General features: G+C 37.2%; 1 protein-coding gene across 3 annotated transcripts; it reads right to left on the minus strand.

The window, feature by feature from the left end:
* Window positions 1-5,317: 5,317 nt before the first annotated feature.
* Window positions 5,318-18,603, minus strand: LOC121857710 (haloacid dehalogenase-like hydrolase domain-containing protein 2). 3 transcript variants are annotated; one of them, XM_042353800.1, is made up of 6 exons: window positions 18,390-18,603; window positions 15,294-15,587; window positions 13,571-13,686; window positions 10,437-10,537; window positions 5,779-5,982; window positions 5,318-5,451 (listed from the first exon to the last, which is right to left on the minus strand). In XM_042353800.1, exons 1-5 carry the CDS (start codon window positions 18,482-18,484, stop codon window positions 5,809-5,811), a joined length of 780 nt encoding a protein of 259 aa, XP_042209734.1. In that variant the 5' UTR covers window positions 18,485-18,603; the 3' UTR covers window positions 5,318-5,451; window positions 5,779-5,808. The 3 variants fall into 3 exon arrangements, with proteins under 3 accessions (XP_042209734.1, XP_042209733.1, XP_042209735.1); XM_042353799.1 differs by lacking the exon at window positions 5,318-5,451 and having other exon boundaries at window positions 5,531-5,982; XM_042353801.1 differs by lacking the exon at window positions 5,318-5,451 and having other exon boundaries at window positions 5,531-5,982; window positions 15,294-15,597; window positions 18,390-18,544.
* Between the last annotated feature and the right edge of the window lie 980 nt (window positions 18,604-19,583).

Consider the following 19,583-nt stretch of genomic DNA (forward strand, 5'->3'; position numbering starts at 1 on the left):
ACGAGCCATTATACGATCTAAAATATTGGCATGTAATCTTGTGTAATGCGTTGCTTTATACTTTATAATTAGAACAGATAAAGACAATGATCTCTAAAGCTACATGTGTGGAGAAACGAATGAGTAAAACACGACTAAACTCAGTCCGTTATAACACTGGGACGAGGGTTGGCCGGTTCACCCAAGTCTTTAATCTGCCTCGTTTCGTGGTTGTGGATTTATGAGCATGTCAACAGAGGCCTCACAGTGTTGTCTTTGCTTTAGTGCCTGTAAGGAGGTACACGAAGGCTTTATAGACATAAGACAACCAAATAGCCAGTGAAGAGATTGAAATTGACAAGGTCTGCAAAGTATCGTCTTGTCTGTGGTTTTGCTGTTAAACTGGAATGTGACAGTAATGAGCGTACACAACTGTGCCTAAACCCCCCATAATTACCGAGCCGCTGACGGTCAGGAGTCGTATATTACCCCTAGTAAAGTGTCTCGGTGTTCTTAAGTTCAAAAAGTGATTTTAAGTGCCGTAAAGTTTTTGTGCGTATTATGAAGTGACATATATCAAAACGTGTTCGTAAGTAACTTAAAGTGTTTATAAGTGTTGTAAAGTGTTTTGGTTAATAAGTATATGAATAGTGTGAAGTGTTTGTGTCAAGGAAACTTATATACTGTAAGTATCACAAAGTAATTGTTGGGACAAAAAAAAAAAACATACGTATCTTAAGAGTGGTACAAGTGTCATACTTTTAATTAAAGTAGCATAAGGTGTTAGAGTGCCATAAAGTGTCACATTATGTCACAATGATTCCTGTAATATCGAGCTTTAATTGCCAGTTGGTCTGATAAAGTGCCATTACGTCAAATAAGTGTAACATAATGCAGTAAGTTGTGGTTCACAATAAAAAGTGTTATGTAGTGTGAGGGGTGTCATGAAGTGTCTAAATGTATCAAAGTAACCTAAAGTGTGTAATTGTACTAAAGTATCAGTGTCAGCGTTCTAAAGTGCCCTAAAAAGCCATATAGTTTCAGTGTCATAAAGTCTCGAATATTTATAAAGTGTCCAAGCAACACACAATAGTGTCATACGGTGTCAAAGTGTAGTAAGGTGCTGTGAAGGCTCTCAAAGTGTTGTAAAGTCCCATTTATTTCATAAAGTGCCATTAATGCTTTGAATTCTTGCAAAATATCATGATGTCATTAATGTCATAGTGTTGCAATGTGTCTTGAACTATTACAAGGTGTAAAGTGTGTCACTGAGTACATACAGCAAGGTGTCGTCAAGTGCCATAAGGTGTCATAAAAGTGTCAAGACGATGCCAGGAGGTGACCCTGTATGGTGCCAGGGCTCCCGCGACCACCAGCACAAGGTAACTATACTACTGTTGTGTTCTTGACATATTGAACAAGTTCTCTTAGTCATCCATTTGGCATAAACTAATGCCAAGATCATTGGTTCATTGTTACTGTAAGTGTGTGTGTGTGTGTGTGTGTGTGTGTGTGAGATAGACGGCAGGTTATCTCAACTACATTTGTTCTTTTCTTTTTCCAGGTAAGTGAGTTAAAACAGCTCCTCGAGGGACATTAACACACCATATCTCAGGTACGTCCAAGTTATCATATTCATTAATTATTGTTGTGTTCATCAGTTAAGTCTGGAGTCCTTCGCGTCCCACAACAGTTTTAAAGGAACGTTACGCTTTTCCCTCCATCTTTGAGGACGTCAGTGTCCCTCCCTTATCAATGAGTCAACGTGATGCCCCCACTCATTCACACGGACGTCGGATCCACTCCTTATCCTGACTCCGTCTTTGTGGTCGCCTGTGGTCCCGTCGCTGTCTATATGAAAGTGTCCCCTTCCCTCACGCTGTCTTTGAGGGAATCAGTCCTCCCCCTCCCATTCCCATCAGAGCCCTCCCCCTCCCATTCCCAGCAGAGCCTAACCATTCAAATGATTACAGTGAAATACTCACCTGTTTTAGAGGCATCCGTATCTCTCCAGAAAAGCTCTTGCTACACTGAAATAAAATGACTTTCACCTTGCTGTCCTGGTTTACAAGCTGTAATAGCCTGGTTTACAGGCTATTAGCTGATCGACTTCATGTTTAGGAGGCCTCATGTTGTCTCTATCAGCTGTTGATTCATCAAACAGGTCCCAGCCTAATATATATCAACCTAACCTTACCATTGGGATTGGAGCTTAGTAATAACAGGTCCCAATCCCAGTAAGTACTAATTCCAGTGGATTCCAATTTTGATGAGCTCCACCCATAATGCTTAGTAATGCCTCAGGAGCAATTAGGATTAAGGTCTGTTTTGGGTAGAGAACCATTTGATCTTGAAGTTTTCATTGTTGACCGTCACAGCTCTTCATCAGAGACCAATGTCTTCGGCGAGTTGGATCTCTCCTCGTTTTAGATGTGAGGGAGTGTTCTCACATTCCTGCCTCAGGAACATCCTCACACTTCGGGAGCATTAGACCACCACCTCGTATTTTAAGAACATCCAAGTATTTTCCGATGTAATTTTTAGACGCATCAAACATAAATTTTTCAAAATTTTATAAAGATAGAGTCATTCATTTTACTGTATTGGGAGCACCATTCTTTGTTGACCGTCCTTAAATTTTTTTCTCTTGGTATTCCTCCTGGACCGAAAGTTTGGGGATATACAGTAAAACAATGATGCTGTCCATCCGTCTGTCTGTCCATCCATCCATTCGTCTGTTCATGATAGATTTTGTATCCACTCGGTAACTCGCCACAGACACGATGAATTAATTTTAGTATTAGTGTGAGAGCGTAAATTATGGAAGGGTTTTACTAGGCAGTACTGGACGTGTTGACTTTACATCTTGGCTGACCACTGATTAAATGTCTTGGTCTGTGTGTTCCTGAATTTCTGGTCTGAAGGGGTTACGAGGATATTTAGATGATGTTATTGTGCTTTCTGATAATTGGAAAGACCATGTAGCTACCCTCTGAATGTTCTTCAAGAGTCCCACCAGACAGTTAACTTAGTAAAAAGTGTATATGCTCAGGCCTGACTCACATTTCTTGGTCATGAAATCTCATGAGGTGGACTAATAGCTTCTATTTCTCCAAAAATAGATGCCATTTGTAACTTGCCTGTTCCCACAAACTACAAGGCAATTCAAATATTTTGGGGGATGGCTGGCTACTACCGTGGCTTTTGCCCAAATTTCTTTGAAGTAGCGATGATGATGATGACAGAAGAAAAAGTTTCATCACTTTGTTGGTGAATGCTCAGTCTGCTTGAGGATATACAGCATTATGAATTTTGGGGGAAGCTGACAATGTAATAAAGTAGTGTTGTCATTTGCAGAATATTGTTAGACCAAAGAATATGATATCATAATGTACTAATATGTACAGTATACTGTACGTACATTGATTCAAGAGTATGATTTATAACTTGCTCTGATATCTGAATATCATGAAGTTGCCAAAGAGCAATGATGTATATCACCTTTAACAGAATGAGTACATGTTCAAGACTTTTTCTATGCCGTATATATCTGATTTTAGAAAGAATTCATTGTGGCTAAATAATATATTATTTAATGTATAGTACAGTATGTGGAAAATCAACAACCTTCTCTAATGCTTCCAGGTTCTTATTACATAAAATTAGGATACCAGAATGATAGTAACTGCCTATAACTCTTTGCTCTCTAGACCTTAATAGTTGGAATGTATGTTCATCTTTTAATGTACAGATAATTTACCCTCTAAATCTTTTATTATTCTCTTCTTCTCTCATGAAAAAGAATATACAGTTATGGTTAATTTAATATCAGTAAATGATTTAATGTTTTATCACAACTTGGGGGAGGGGGGGTTTGGACACAGTAGGTACAGTTCACTGAGCTTCATTCTTGTAATCAAACTCACAGGTAGATGACATGAAGAGTGATGATAGTGAAGTAATGGGGGTACTGATGGTAAGTTTTACTTTAGGGTGAGATAGTAATGGTGGTGGGGACTGGTTAGAGGTGGTGTTAGAGTGCACAAGGTATTACAGTAATACAGGAAGTCCTCTCTTAAAGTCGTCCCGCTTAACATTGTTTTGGTACTACGTCGTTTTTCGTCGTCACGGACTATTTTCTACGGCGCATCACCCACTCTTGTCTGGCTGCGCTACACTCTCTCGGATCGGCGCGCTGCCCCCACTCAGTGAACGTCACAGCGTCCCCAAGCGACGCCAAGCCAGTCTCTGTTACGATTTCACATCATTCGTGCGTGCTTAAGTGTTTTTGCTCTAAAACTGTACTCTAACCATTCGAAATGGCTTCCAAGCGCCCATCAAGTGCTACTGATGCTAGTGTAGTGAAGAGGCAACGTAAGACCATTACCCTTCCTACGAAAATGGATGAATTAACCCGATTTGAAAAAGGGGAACATGCTGTGGACATAGCCGCAGTGCTTGGTCTAACTCCCGCAACAGTGTGTACTATCCAGACCAACAGTGACAAGATTAAGGTTAGTGCTGGAAGTGGTTCTTCTCTGAGTGATACTAAGAATACTCATACTAGAAGCACTGTGATAGAGAAGGTGGAAAAGATGCTGGCAATGTGGATGGAGGACCAGAATCAACACAATGCCCTGTGAGCCTTATGGTTATCCAGCATAAGGCCAGATCCCTGTTTGATGACTTAAAGGCAGAAGAGGGAGAAGGATCGAAGGAAGAGACCTTTATGGCCAGCCAAGGATGGTTTCAATGATTTAAGCGTCGTTATAACTTCCACAATATTAAGATGACTGGTGAAGCTGTCAGTTCAGATACGGTTGTTGCCGAGACATTCCCACCAGATTTTAAACGGATTATCCAGCAAGGAGGCTACTCACAGAAGCAAGTCTTCAATGTGGATGAGACTGGTCTCTTTTGGAAGAGGATGCCTGAGAGGACCTATATCTCCAAGGAGGAGAAAAGAGCGCCAGGTTTTAAAGTGGCTAAAGACCGCTTGATGCTGCTGCTTGGCACAAACGCTGCCGGTGACTTCAAACTGAAGCCTATGCTGATTTCTCGCGCTGCCATCCCACGGGCCCTGAAAGGTTATTCCAAGGATCACCTTCCTGTCATTTACAAGGCAAACAAAAAGGCATGGATAACCGGCGCCATATTTAGCCAGTGCTTAAAAGTGTACGCCGTCCCTGCGCTGAAGGAATACTGTGCCAAGGAGAACCTTAACTTCAAAATTCTTCTGATCCTTGACAATGCTCCAGCTCATCCTCCCAATCTCGATGACTTGCATGACAGTGTAAAAGTTGTATTCCTGCCTCCCACCACGACAGCACTGATGCAGCCTATGAGCAAAGACGAGCTGGTGGTGAGAAGTAACGCTGAACAAGACATGGAGCACCGTAACACTGACTATGATCAGGGAATGCAGTGTCTTTGTTCTTCGTTGTAGCCACTCCATTCCATAGTGAGAAAGATCTTGCAAGAGTGGGTGGAAAAAATCATAAGATAAAGAGATTATCTTATCGGTTTATCATAAGTTAATAAAATATATATCTTCAGTTATTGCAATTTTAGGAATATAATTTCGTGAAATGATAAAACAACAAAATATACATATCAAGATCAATACAGTATATTGCGAAGCATGAATGGCCGATACTGTACGTTCATGATGTATCCAAAACTTATTTATACAACTTTTGCACATAAATGTTGTACAGTATTCACTTTATAGAGGAAGAATCTTAAGTGTTGTTTCTTTTAAATACTTTAAAATCAGTTTAAAAAGTAAAAGAAATTCACTTTTAAGAGGAAGAATCTTAGTATATAGCTTCATTGCTTAATCAACTTAGCAACTAAAAGGTCCACAGCTTCGGCAAAATTTTCTGCAACAATCGTCACCATTGGGTCTACAAGTAACTCATCTCCTGATCTATATTTGCCAGTCTTGACCAACATACTAAAAAGGCCAGCGTTTTTTGCTCCACCCACGTCATCTTGAACATCCTGTAATGATTAAGGAAAATAGATTAAAAATAAGTTTCTGTTACCTTTTGAAGTATGATACTATCACAATTACCAAGATACAAGAATCTCAAGTTTTGTTTTGTTTTTTTAATATCAGAAGGTTGAATCCTGTAACCTTAAAAGTTTAAATTAATGTGAATTTTAGTTATAACGTATTTTTTAATACTGTAATAATACTGTATTCTCAAATTTTTTTATACTGTAATAATATTCTCAAATTTTTTTAAAGAACTGGCCAAAGAAAAGTAAATGCAGTGTACAGTATCGACAGATATATGTACTTCTTAGTTATCTGTTTAATACTAGAAATATACAGTGCATTGTATAGTATCCCATAGGTTTGCACCATAGTTAAATAAAAAAAATTTCAGGTGAAGGACTCGTAACAGTTCAATGAAAATTGGGTGAAGAGCACCAATAAAATTGGCAAAAAGATCATTGGAGATCACAACTCTTATTCTTTCATTAGACCATCTAAAATCTGTTGTCTCCCAAGAACCATTTAGGTGACCCTAAAGGAAGAAATAGAGAGGTGTGAGGACTGGAGACTTCAGTGACTATTCAATTGGACTTCATCATTATTAGAATTCCCATACCTGAAAAATATGAAATAGAACATCAGTTTTCCCATGTTGCCTGACCTATCAGACTCCCTGCACAAAAAATGTAGAACACTGCACCAGTTACAGTGATTTCCCCGTTAGTCGGAACAATTGGTGCAGAGCACTTCCGGGAATGAGAGATTTTTGGGTAACGAGACGACTCTCAGAGCCGGAAAAATATCCCTCATTCCCGGAATTTTCCGGGTAATGGAAAAATGTTCTTGGAACTTCCATAAATTGCCCATTACATTATCTCTCGAACCCGGAAAAATATCACTCATCCCCGGAATTTTCCGGGTAACGGAAAAATTTACTTGGAATTTCAAAAAAATGTGCCCGATTTTCATCTCTCAAACCCGGAAAAAAAACCATCCTGGAATTTTCTGGATATCGGGAAAATTTTCTCAGAATTTTCCAATAAATGTGCTCCTCGGAAAATTTTTCCCAAAGCCGGAATTTTCCGGAAAATTTCGGCTCTGGGAACTATTTTCCGAGAAATTTTCAATTCCGGCTATCGAAGAGTTCCGGGCTCAAGGGATTCCGACTAACGGAGATATTACCATATTTCATTAATACTTATTTACTTTACTGACCATCTACTATACTGTACTTCAGTATATTTCACATCAGGTTTCATAATTTTTGTAGAAGAAGAATTGTGCCTAATGACCTGGCCAATTACACAAATGAAACATCAGACAATTGCTTTCACTACAAACAGGAAATAAATACTGTACCTACACAGAACCCACACTAATTTGATATCATCTGGGTTGATCATATTAGTCCACAATATGGAATTACTCCAACATATTAAAATTACTTTGCAAATTACCTCACTATTCTGTTGTATTTCCTTACCCTAGAACTATGGAATCTATCCTGATTTTTTTTTATACATTAAGGTAATTTAGTGAAATATTGAAGATTCCCTAAAAAATATACCGGTAAGTGTTTTTTATATTTTAAAATATGTACAAAATAATTAAAATTAAATGCATTTAACTAGAACCTACGAGGGACAGGTATCCACAGATATGAATGGGTTAGGTCCCCCCCCCAAAAAGAAGATTCATTAGGTGAATATTCATATCTCGAATAGAAAAACAAGGGAAAAAAGTTTTCGGTTCTCCAGAGACAAAAATACCTCCCAAAACATGAAATCGGTTCACAAAAGAGAAAAAACCTGCCTAGCTAATGGTAAATAGTACACAACTACTATAATTTACTACCTGATACATTAAAAACATTAATAAAATACGATAAAGATGAATATATGCAGCTAAACCTATCAAGCAAAAGCTAAATCAAAGTTAAACACAGCCGTCCTCAAGTGCCGCCATAGCAACCAGCCTGGCCACCTCTGCCGACTCTTAGCAATGCTCCTTCCCAACTCTCGCATACAAAGAAATGTTTATTCCCTTTATGTTTTTGACCTTATGATAGTTATTTCTTTTACTTTTTGTACCTTATGTATGTAGGATTGTGTGCGCATGTAACTAAAAAAAAGAAAGTGAAGAAAGTTAAGTTTACCTATCCGAAGCTAAGCTACTAGCTGAAAAATAATCATAACTCCCCCATCTCTCCCTACTAAGTTATGCTGAGGTACGAAAATATTTAATCCCTTTATTTTTATTAACATGATAATTATTATCTTTTTTCTCTTTTTTTAGGAAATTCGTATAAGCGAATTTTCGTATCTCGAGTGATGACCTGTATGTAAAGACGCTTGTAGCAGGATTAGTTGACTTATGTACCAGGCATGCAATAATTATTTTAGAAATCGCCCCATAACATGCATAATGAGTGCAAATCGTTACCAATACTTCACTACGCCACCTTACATTACAAAACAGTAAAGGTATCATTTTAGAGGTAAAATTAGACATTAAATGAAATAGGTATGAAGGAATAAATTGATAAACAGCAGTGAGAGAGGGAATATGCACATGCCTCCAATTAAATCTTTCATTACCAAAACTCAAATAATTATTGTATTCATTCTTACAGCTACTACAGGTAGATGCTTAATGTTTTAATGTTATAAGATTAATAAAGGGGTTGTAGATGGAGGTGGTGGTGGGTAGCTGATGTGGGATGGTGGGTAGATGATGTGGGATGGTCCATGGTGGTGGTGTGGTCAATTGACAAACAGCTGTAAGATGGGGATTATACACTCGCCTTTCAATTGTACTGTGTTGTGTTCATATATATAGTATATATTTGTAGGAGCAAACAGCTGTAGGAATAACATGAATGTTTAAGGACAACGTTATCAACAAAAAATAATAAATTAGTGAGGTTACTGTGTGGATATAGAGTAACTGAATAAAGAGCAGTTACTCGTCTTGTAACTCTTTTGTAGCATCTGTAGATAAGAAACAAAACTGGGGCATCATACTTGGCCATCAGGAAAAACAGAAAAACAAGATTGAATCAGAGAGAGAGAACTAGGAATAATACATCACAACCTTTAAATTCAAGTATATTAGAACATGATCACTCCATTCTAATAGTTGCTGTAGGTACCCAGCGATGACATTGCATATAACCATCGAGACTTCCCCATCTTAGGAAAACATAACCACTAGAACAATTTCAATTTAAGGTATTAAGAGAAAAGTAAACAATGGATAAAAAAGGATCAGGGATGACTGATGAAGAAGTTAGCTTAGATTAAAGTGGCTAATCCACACAAGCATGGAAAATGTCCATAAAATGTTGAAGAATTGGTTAGGTATGGTTGGTTGTTTTGGTTTCATTTGCTAAAGGAAATTATTTAGTTCTCCAGACACTCCAATTCGATCATACATGAATAAACAAACTGTTGTCATATTTATGGTGATATATATATATATATATATATATATATATATATATATATATATATATATATATATATATATATATATATATATATATATATATATATATATATATATATATATATATATATATATATATATATATATATATATATATATATTCACCAGCAAGAATCATTCCTTGCTGGTGAGACTGTTCAAAAATATATATATATATATATATATATATATATATATATATATATATATATATATATATATATATATATATATATATATATATATATATATATATATATATATATATATATAACTCTATTTTCTAAAGTTCATATTAATTTTTTCCTATCTCCATTAACATCAGTTTTATAATCTGTGCATCAAAATAAACTTATCAGGAAAGACTTAGGCCTAAAAAATTCTGAGTAATAAGGTGGCATCCTTTCTAACACTTGAATCCTTTTATTTTTCCCACTCTCTGTATCTGTCACTTCATCTCCCATATGTACAACTGATTAGTGGAAACAGTGTTATACCCATCATTTTCTTCAATAATTATTTCACCATTTATCAGCTTACTAGCTGTTCGATGGAGAAATTGCTCTGCTACTCGCAATTTCGATATTCGCAACAAGTTGCGATAAGTGAGGCAGCCCTGTATAGGTAGAGTATCCTGAGAAAAACTGCAATTTTTTGGTATGATCACACTGAATAACAGCCTTCTCATATCTGTCCAAGGCTGAGCTAACCCAGGTCAGGGTAGTGAGAGGTACAGGAACCTCAAACAGAAAAGAGAGGAAATACCAGTAGGCAGGGAACGGTTCATGATAGATATAAAAAACACGAACATGCCAGTACACTCAACATATATCTAAAAATCATTATTTTATTCTTAATTCAATACAAGTGAAGAAGCTAAAAAATTCTCACACTAAACTTGTCTGTTCTCTAACAATAAAAATACGGATCTACCGAGACACCTGAACCGTGCACAAATAATACTCACGTCTCCAATCATGACAGTTTCTGAGGCAATACATCCCAGGTCATCCAAAGCTGACTGGAAGAAGGAAGTCTCTGGTTTACCTATAGTTTGCGCCTTACATCCTGTGAAGATAAAAGAGCCATTTTAGTACAGTATTTCTAAACAATTCTACTTTGTTCATAGTAGACAAATGGTAGTGTGGTTATAAAGGAAACACAACTAAAAGCTTTATTCCTGATGTTTCATCACAAGACTTTTTCAAAGGAATGAATACACAATATGGCAGAGAAAACAGACAACACTGACACCAAATGACCAATAGAGAGACGTGACTTAGCTCTGCCCACCACCGCAGTCCAAATTCTGTGTATAAATGGCAGTAACTCATATTGTGTATTCATTCCCTTGAGAAAGTCTTGTGATGAAACTCAATGTTGTAGTACTTGTAGATGCATGAAAGGAGATCTTTTACCAGGCTTTATATCACTAAAAGACCAATTTCTATCCGTGCTTCTACGTTGTCAATGAATGGATTGATATTCTCTACACAAGAATCCCCAATAAACAACAACTCTCATAAACAATGTTGAGCAAAAGAACAGGACATTAACTAGCTGCTCCCATTTTTCTCAAACAGACTGAATTCTTAGAAAGGAATGACAGGTGCACTAATTCACAAAAAAAGTAGTCTGATGCAGCTGGTGGCACACCTATAAACATTAAAAAACTGTACTTGAAGAAGGCATTGTTTGAATACATAATACAGTACAGTACTGTATATTTATATATATAATACAGTACTGTATATTTATGTACATGTACACTGTATAGTACAAAGTAAATAAATGATAATATTGGGATACACTGGACCCTCATTATAATTGCAAGAGTGGGACTGCAACCACTCAATTCCCACAAAATCTTAAATAAAATAATAAAACCTAGTTTTACCTGGATTTGTTTTGCTAAATCAATAAGCGTAAAATAATATAAAATATTTTTTGCACTTGGCTACTTTCCACACTTCACAACACTTATTATATTACAAACACCAATTAAAACTTATTATGAGTTATTTATACATAAGAATAAAATAATATAATTTAAGATAAGCATAAAAAGCTGAAAACTAACATTTAGCCATAAAGAATATACAGTGCATTATTGTGCACCAACTGTCCTTCAAAGAACTGACCTGGACTCAATCTAGTGACAGATGGGGGATACTTTCATGTGCTCTCTAATCTCTTGTTGTTGCCACAAATCATCCATAATAAGTACAAAATGGACATGCCGTGCTTTGCAGAGCATATAACTTACCAAGAAACAGAAAAAATGTAATTTCAAAGATTAAATTAGACAAAATCAAACAAAATGAGTAACAACAACAAATGATCTGTGGTGAGGAGAATATGACGCATACACTTCTCAACAAATTAGTCGTTATCATAATTTATGTAATTAATTTATGCATTCTTACAATTATTACATTACAGTGAACCCTCACTTTACGCGGTCAATTGAACCCACGGCGGCCCGCGTAAAGTGAGAAACGCATAAAGTGAACAACATAACATATGGGATTAATTGAAATAGAGACCGGGCCGACCCCCAAACTCCACTTTTTCAGACACAATACCTACGTTGTAGTAAAAATAACTTCTTAATTTTATGATGGTATGCACACACAATTAATAATTAAGAGAAATATCAATAATATTAGGATTTTTAACACTTACATTAGTAGAAAAGATGGCTGGGCACACGGGGATGGGGGGTTGGTTCCGAGGCAGAGGGCAGATTATTGGCCCTCACCTGTATCACTTGTATCAATTGTAACACTATCCACCACAGAGGCTTGCAGGGCCTCTTTGTCAAACCCCTCAAAGTCCATATAAGTCCATATCCTCACTATCATTATCACTATCACTGACTTGGGCCGGCTGTGGTGGGTGGCGGGTGAAGAACTCGGTAATGTTTTGATGACTGGGCGACCTTGTGCGCACCCTGCTCACGCCACTCTCCGCGTAATAGGGTACACACACCGCGGAAAGTGAGCATTCCGTGTTCGGCAGGGTACCGCGTAAACGTGGAAACGCATAAAATGGGACGGCGTAAAGCGAGGGTTGACTGTATTACAAATTGTACTTATTATTTTAATACCATAAGACTGGTAAAAATAAGTGCAAAACAGGTAGTTACTTGCTTAAGGCTGTCTATCATAGATAGATGAATGTGTTGGCTAGCTGATGGTGGTGGTGGTGGGTAGTCAGTTGACAAAAGGCTTTGTGGAGAATATGATGCTTACACTTCTCAATAAATCCTTCCTTACCACTTTTAATGTCATGTATAGTAAAGTATTATGTGTACTCTACCATGGACAAAAACCCATGCTCCTAAGTAAAAATGGGCATAATATATGTTGTACGTATAGGTGAAAAAAGGTCAAGTCATGCAAGTTCCATAAGAAGTTAAGTTCAAAAAAGAATTGTTTGCATATGATCTGGGTGTTCAGGAATCTAACATTTGACATCTGGACATCATGTGTGTAAATAAATGTAAATAAAATACAGCCATAATGTACACCCACTAAAATATTATTTGGCACCCATGTCATATTGTGTCATGCCATAAGGGTACCAAATAATTTTTTAGTGGGTGTACATGATACTTGTACACACACACATGTATACATGCACAAGACATACATGTACACCCACTCGAAAGTTATTCGGCACCCTTACGGCGTGATACAGTATGACACGGGTGCCGAATAATTTTTGAGTGCGTGTACTGCACAATACAGTACAGGTATATGTACAGTAGGTATATTTCCATTCATACTTGGCCTAAGTTAAGGCACTAACTTATTAATACTGTAGTATCAGGTATCATTCAATGGTAACTACTGTAGCTGTATTACATTCATAATTTTACTTACATTTGTAAACAAAGATTCTGACTCTTAAGTTATTATCTTATAAAAGGTGGACTTTAATTTCTTAAATTTTGGTGTGCAGGGAGTGTTTCATCTTGCTTTATTCCATTCCTGTCATTACACCACTCCCTTCCAACCTTCCCTCCCTTCACCTTAATCCTTCCATACGAAAGTTAGGTGTAGAGGAAAGACATTAGCAATAAATAGAGCTTCTTACCGGCTGAATATTCTAAGGCAGCAACAAATGGTCCAGGTCCAAGAGCCAGGCCATCACCTCGTCTGTAATATCGACCTTTGTGGATAGCTATGAGTGGAGCTCCTTCCAGCAATATCCTGCAAATAGGAACTTATGAGAAAATTTTTGCAATGCATAAAACTGATTAACATCCCAGTATATACACTCCCGGTAATGTTCATCTTAAACAACACTTTTACGTGCCTGTGTGTTTACACTTGATTCTACTCCTCATAAAATGGTCATTATTATCCGTTGCTTTATATGTTTGGTGTTGTTTGTCTTGATATACATAATAATTAGTGAAAAGAGAAGAAGTAATGTGTTCTCCAAAAGCGTGAATATATTTGTGACTTCAACGGAAAATATTCTTTATTTCAAAGGTTTTTTCACTCGTATCTTCAAAGTTAATGTAGGTATTACATGAAATATTAATACTTAGACAATGAATATTTTTTTAGAGATGATTTAAAGGAAGGGAGCGTAGTCTTTGCTCGGATGGGTGGGGGTAAGTTGTTCCACACCTTCACACTGTAATATTTTATGGAGGTCTGGGACTGAGAGGAGCACATGGGGGGTGGTCTTAGTAGCTCCGGGTGCCTTAAGTTTATCTCTGATTATTCCGGGACTGGAAATAATTATTGTCAAGCAAGTGATTAATAGATTTGTAAACAAAGAGAGCACAGCAGTAGGTGTTAATATCTTCGAATTTTAACATTTTCAATTTAGCAAATTTTTCGTTTGTGTGATCTGTTTTTTCAAGTACAGTACTAGGTCATTGTACGTACAACTCTCTTTTGTGCAGTACGTATATGAAAATATTTAAAATAATCAATAGCATTTGATTGTATCATGAGCACTTCAACCAAATACCCCGTATATTATTTTTTGTCTGTTGTCAGTACAGTACAGTGAACCCTCACTTTACGCGGTCAATTGAACCCACGGTGGGCCGCGTAAAGTGAACAACATAACATGGGATTAATTGAAATAGAGACCAGGCCGACCCCCAAACTCCACTTTTTCAGACACAATACCTACGTTGTAGTAAAAATAACTTCTTAATTTTATGATGGTATGCACACACAATTAATAATTAAGAGAAATATCAATAATATTAGGTTTTTTAACACTTACATTAGTAGAAAAGATGGCTGGGCACACGGGGATGGGGGGTTGGTTCCGAGGCAGAAGGCAGATTATTGGCCCTCACCTTTACCACTTGTATCAATTGTATCACTATCCACCACAGAGGCTTGCAGGGCCTCTTTGTCAAACCCCTCAAAGTCCATATAAGTCCATATCCTCACTATCATTATCACTATCACTTACTTGGGCCGGCTGTGGTGGGTGGCGGGTGAAGAACTCGGTAATGTTTTGATGACTGGGCGACCTTGTGCGCACCCTGCTCGCGCCGCTCTCCGCGTAAAAGGGTACACACACCGCGTAAAGTGAGCATTCTGTGTTCGGCAGGGTACCGCGTAAACGTGGAAACGGGTAAAGTGGGACCGCGTAAAGCGAGGGTTGACTTTATATAAAATCTGATACACTGAAAGAAATATTCTTAGTGGGTAAAAGTTATGTTAATAGTAATGATACATTCCCCAAACTCTACAGCACAACATGTAGAGAGCTGCACAGTAATCAATAAGTTCACCATTTAATGAGAAATAAACTGCAAGTAATTTGGGACAGTGAAACTCACCTGAAAGCTGTCGTCATCTGTTCATAGTTAAACTTATCAGGAGCCAGTCCTACGAGCACAGCATTATGGTTCTCAGAGCTGATGCCACTGAAGTCCTCTTTGGCAGCATCATCAATCAGCATGTAAGGTTGCAAATTCTGTTTGTCAATTAACTGTCGGGCAGCTGTCAGGGAAGTGAAGATTTCATCTTTGTCAATACTGAAGCCGATACCTGTGAGGCGTTCATGAAGAATACGTTTTGACTCTTTAGTGGTGTTGGTGACAAACTTGATCTTGACATTTGATGCTCGTAATCTGAAAAACACTATGATTATTTGTAAAATGTAAATATCAATATCATCTTTAAATGACACCTTTGTATGACTGTGCAATGGTACAAAATTTACAAAACATCTCACTTAGTTTTACTGTACAGTACTGTAATACAAAGTAATAACAAAACTACCTAACACTGTACAGTAGTTAAAAGCAGAGAATCCACTAAATTTGAGTACATTTGGAATCTGGTTACAGTACTTGTACATGCTTAGAATGGCCTCACTATATTAATATTGGATTATTATCAATATTTAAGTCTTAATGTCTAAAATGTAAATCTTGTTGGTAGGCAAAGAACAAAAATACATTAAATTTTCTTATGAAGCAGAAATAGGCCACCTGTATGGCAATGTGTGCTGCAGTGAATAAAAACAAACCATCACTGAATTTACCCTCTTTTTTTCAGGAATGATCAGTGGTTCATTGCTGCTTATACTGTACCAGGTATAGTTCAGTGATGATGATTTTTCATTTTCCTTAGTGCACATTAGTACTCAAGAGGCAATGATCGACCTGCTGCTTCATAAGTGGTGTCCAGTGATCACCTATGGATTAAAACTACATTAAAAATGAAGATATTAACAATACTGTACAGAGCTATTTGTACACATTAAAAATGACTGTACAAATACTTGCTGTGTACAGAGGCAGCGACAAAATTGCAAGTTAACAAATTTAATTTCTTAAACTTCAAACTCTTTTAGTAAGTGAAATGAAGTACGTAGCCTTATCTAAAATAACAATCTTTGAAAAATATTGAGTCATGTGAGGTTAGGTGAGTCCACTTGGGTAAAATATACGGATCAACACATACTTAATACTGCACTGTACAGGTATTAGTAAATGGTAATACAATACTGGGCAGATGGCAAATATCAGGAGTTCGATTTCAATAATTTTTTCTACATATGTTCTTTGGATGATAGTAAGTACAGCAATAAAAATGATCCAATTTTTTAGTTTTGCTGTTTTTTTTTTTTTTTTTATCTATCAATGATCATAACTCACTTGTAGTGGGAAGGGTACGAAGGATGAGGGAAATTGTGGGGTAAAACAAGGTGAAAAAACTGATCACATGACACTAAAATGATGTCTCTATGTACTTTGTATGAGAAACAATTAAATATCTACCATAAATATTCCTCCAAAAAATCTGCTGTTGTCAGCACATTTTGTTGTCTACTGTTTGTTTATGCTTGGTCTGAGCATACTCTCACATCCACAAAAAAAAAGTAAAATTACACCATAATGCTTCAGTAAAGTTGCTTTCATTGGTACCAGATATCAAAATAAGTACTTTCTGTTTAATATGGTGGGGGTCCGGTAAATTTAGTTAAGGTTAGGTAGGATTCTATGGTCGGTTAGGTCAGGTTTTATTAGGTTCTGCGTGTTGTCGTATTGTTTTTATTACTCAATATCATCCAAAGAACACCTGTAGGAAAAATTAACGAAAATGAACAACCCCTTCTGGTTTAAGCTGCCTTCTCCACAATTACTTTTATCCTCTTCACCACTGGTTGGCTTGTTAGCCGCTTGGGAGGTTGGTAATGTGTCTGTTATGCACTGTTGGCAAGCGCTGGGCATGTCTGGTCTTGAAACAGCTCACACTCGGTGCAGTCTTAACACACTTCGGCAGATTGTTCCAAGAGTTCACAACTTATGGCTTCTTCAACCTTGAGCTGTGACCTAGTACCAAACAAACAGACAAATGGGCATTGTGTGAAGTGACTGTTTAATGGTCACTAACTGCAGAGATAAAACAAAGGAATATAAGATAGCATCATTAAAGTCCACAAGATAAAGAAAATAAATGAAGCGTGTACCATGTCAAAATAAATCTAATGTAACCTCGGCTACGTTAGGTTAGGTTATGTTTGGTTCGGTTAGGTTTGTTGTACTAGGTTAGGTTAGGTTAGGTTAGGGTTAAAATTGACTGACTTGCCAATGCAGTATTTGTTTTGATGTTTATTTTCTTACTATATTTTCATCAGTGAGTTCTGATCATTTTTGTGCAAATGCTTCGCTTGGTAGATGATTATAAATAGGCACCCAGGCGGGCACTGCTTTGTCCTCTCGGTGGTAGTGTGCCGGTGATGTCGTCTCATCCCAGGATGTAAACGTCCAATAATATTGACAATTCTAAGACACCTTTCTTCTATAACGAAATTGTCGCAAATTACTCTTTAACGAAACGAATTTGACATTTGTTTATCGTGGGAACTCTGGGTTTTGGGTGGGAGGAGAACGGATACGAGTGAAAATGCAATAATAAGTTTGCAAACTAACCTGATAAAACTTACCTAACTTCCCTAGTCGGGGGCTTCACCCCTGGACCCCCGGTGGTTCTATATACTCCTAGCCGGGGTCTTCGCCGAGTAATTTGCGATGATATCGTTATAGAAGAAAAGTGTCTTAGAATTGTCTGGACTATCGAAATATGTTAAGTTTTTTATCGAATGTGAGACGGGTGTGAATGTAAATAAATACCAAAGAACAGTGTATAGGAATAAAATAAATCTTGATATTGCCCGTAGATAGATAGATAGATAGACTGATTGATAGATAAGATATATTTAACAAGTAAAATCGTCTAGAGAAATTTACATTGATTCAGCATGCGAGATTGGTATTTAAATTAAACTCAATAGCATGTTGCTTTCACTGACTGCACAGTCAATATTCAAGCTAAACTAGTTAAAAACTTATTGGCGATTTTATTGTCTACCTGTCTATCTAAAACAAGTATATAAAGGATAATAACTTGGAGACTTAACTTACTTCTTGAGAGCTTCTATTGAACCAGGTATAACAGTGTTCTCAATATGTAAAGTGCCGTTTAGGTCAATTAAAACTGCTCCAATTTTTCTTGCCATCACTACACCACCTTACAATTACTGGATCAAGAGTCAGAAATATAGACATGTGGTGAGTAACGTGTGAGGTCAACGGCGCTCCCTTAACAGCCAGTCCAGCGAGATGACTGATGTTTTATGATGTACCACGAGCAATATTAAATAAGATTCATTAGTGTTCAGGGTACATTAATTGACCAAACTTATCTTCATATAATTTCAAATACTCAATGGTCATTTAACTTGATTTTATATACCTCAGGTCTTCAGTTTTAAAATAAGTACGTCAAAGTGTTGTGTTCGTAGTATAGTTTTAACAAAATTTTTTTGTTTATTTGGCAAATTCATCAGTTACTATGGCAACGAGTTTTATTTTTCTTTAAATTTATCTTCTAATGTAACAATTAGCAAGAAAGATGAAGAGCCTCTTTATCCTCCTCCCTTCAATACAACTTTCTGAAAATTATTTATGCTGGGTCAATTTAAGGCAGTAACGAGGTTTCGGTTAGGTTAGATTAGGTCAGGTTAGATTAGGTCAGGTTGGATTAGGTTGCTCTAGAAACGCAGTCAAATTCATTCGAATCACAACAGGAACCATAGGACATCGTGTATTTATGGAAAATTGAAACCTAGCTACTATCATAAATTGACCTAATGTTATTGTTTTAAATTTATCCTCATCGCCACTTGTCTTGTTGGCAAGTACTGGGCAGTCACTGGCTCCTGAACCTGCTCCAGTGTTGGTCAAGTCTGGTCTTGAGACAGCTCACACTCGGTGCCGTCACAACACTCTCTGGTAGATTGTTCCAACAGTTCACAACTCTCACTCCGAAAAAGTTTACCCTCACACTTTTCTGGACTTGCAACTTCTTCAACATTGAGCTGTGACCCCTTGTGGGGCGAGCGTCCGCCAGCTCAAGTAAGGGCACTCAACTGAGTAGTGCCCCTTGAGATGCTTATACACCTCTATTAGGTCCCCTCTTACCCGTCTGTAGTATAAGTTAGGCAATTGCAAGCGCTCTAATCTCTCTGGGTATCTGAGGTGCGTGCAACGTTTGTTACTCACTGTTGGCAAGTACTGAGCACGCACTGGCTCCTGAATGTAGAGCTAGTTTGTGCT

Source organism: Homarus americanus, unplaced genomic scaffold (assembly GCF_018991925.1).
Source record: "Homarus americanus isolate GMGI-L3 unplaced genomic scaffold, GMGI_Hamer_2.0 scaffold16712, whole genome shotgun sequence".
Taxonomy (NCBI): Eukaryota; Metazoa; Arthropoda; class Malacostraca; order Decapoda; family Nephropidae; genus Homarus; species Homarus americanus.

What these genes read in the sequence shown, in the direction of transcription:
- LOC121857710 (XM_042353800.1), bottom strand. Translation starts at nt 18,484, where the DNA reads ATGGCAAGAAAAATTGGAGCAGTTTTAATTGACCTAAACGGCACTTTA. An exon ending in TCAATAGAAGCTCTCAAGAA is followed by an intron (nt 15,588 to 18,389) that starts GTAAGTTAAGTC and finishes AGTGTTTTTCAG; the next exon opens with ATTACGAGCATCAAATGTCA. An exon ending in CAGATGACGACAGCTTTCAG is followed by an intron (nt 13,687 to 15,293) that starts GTGAGTTTCACT and finishes TCCTATTTGCAG; the next exon opens with GATATTGCTGGAAGGAGCTC.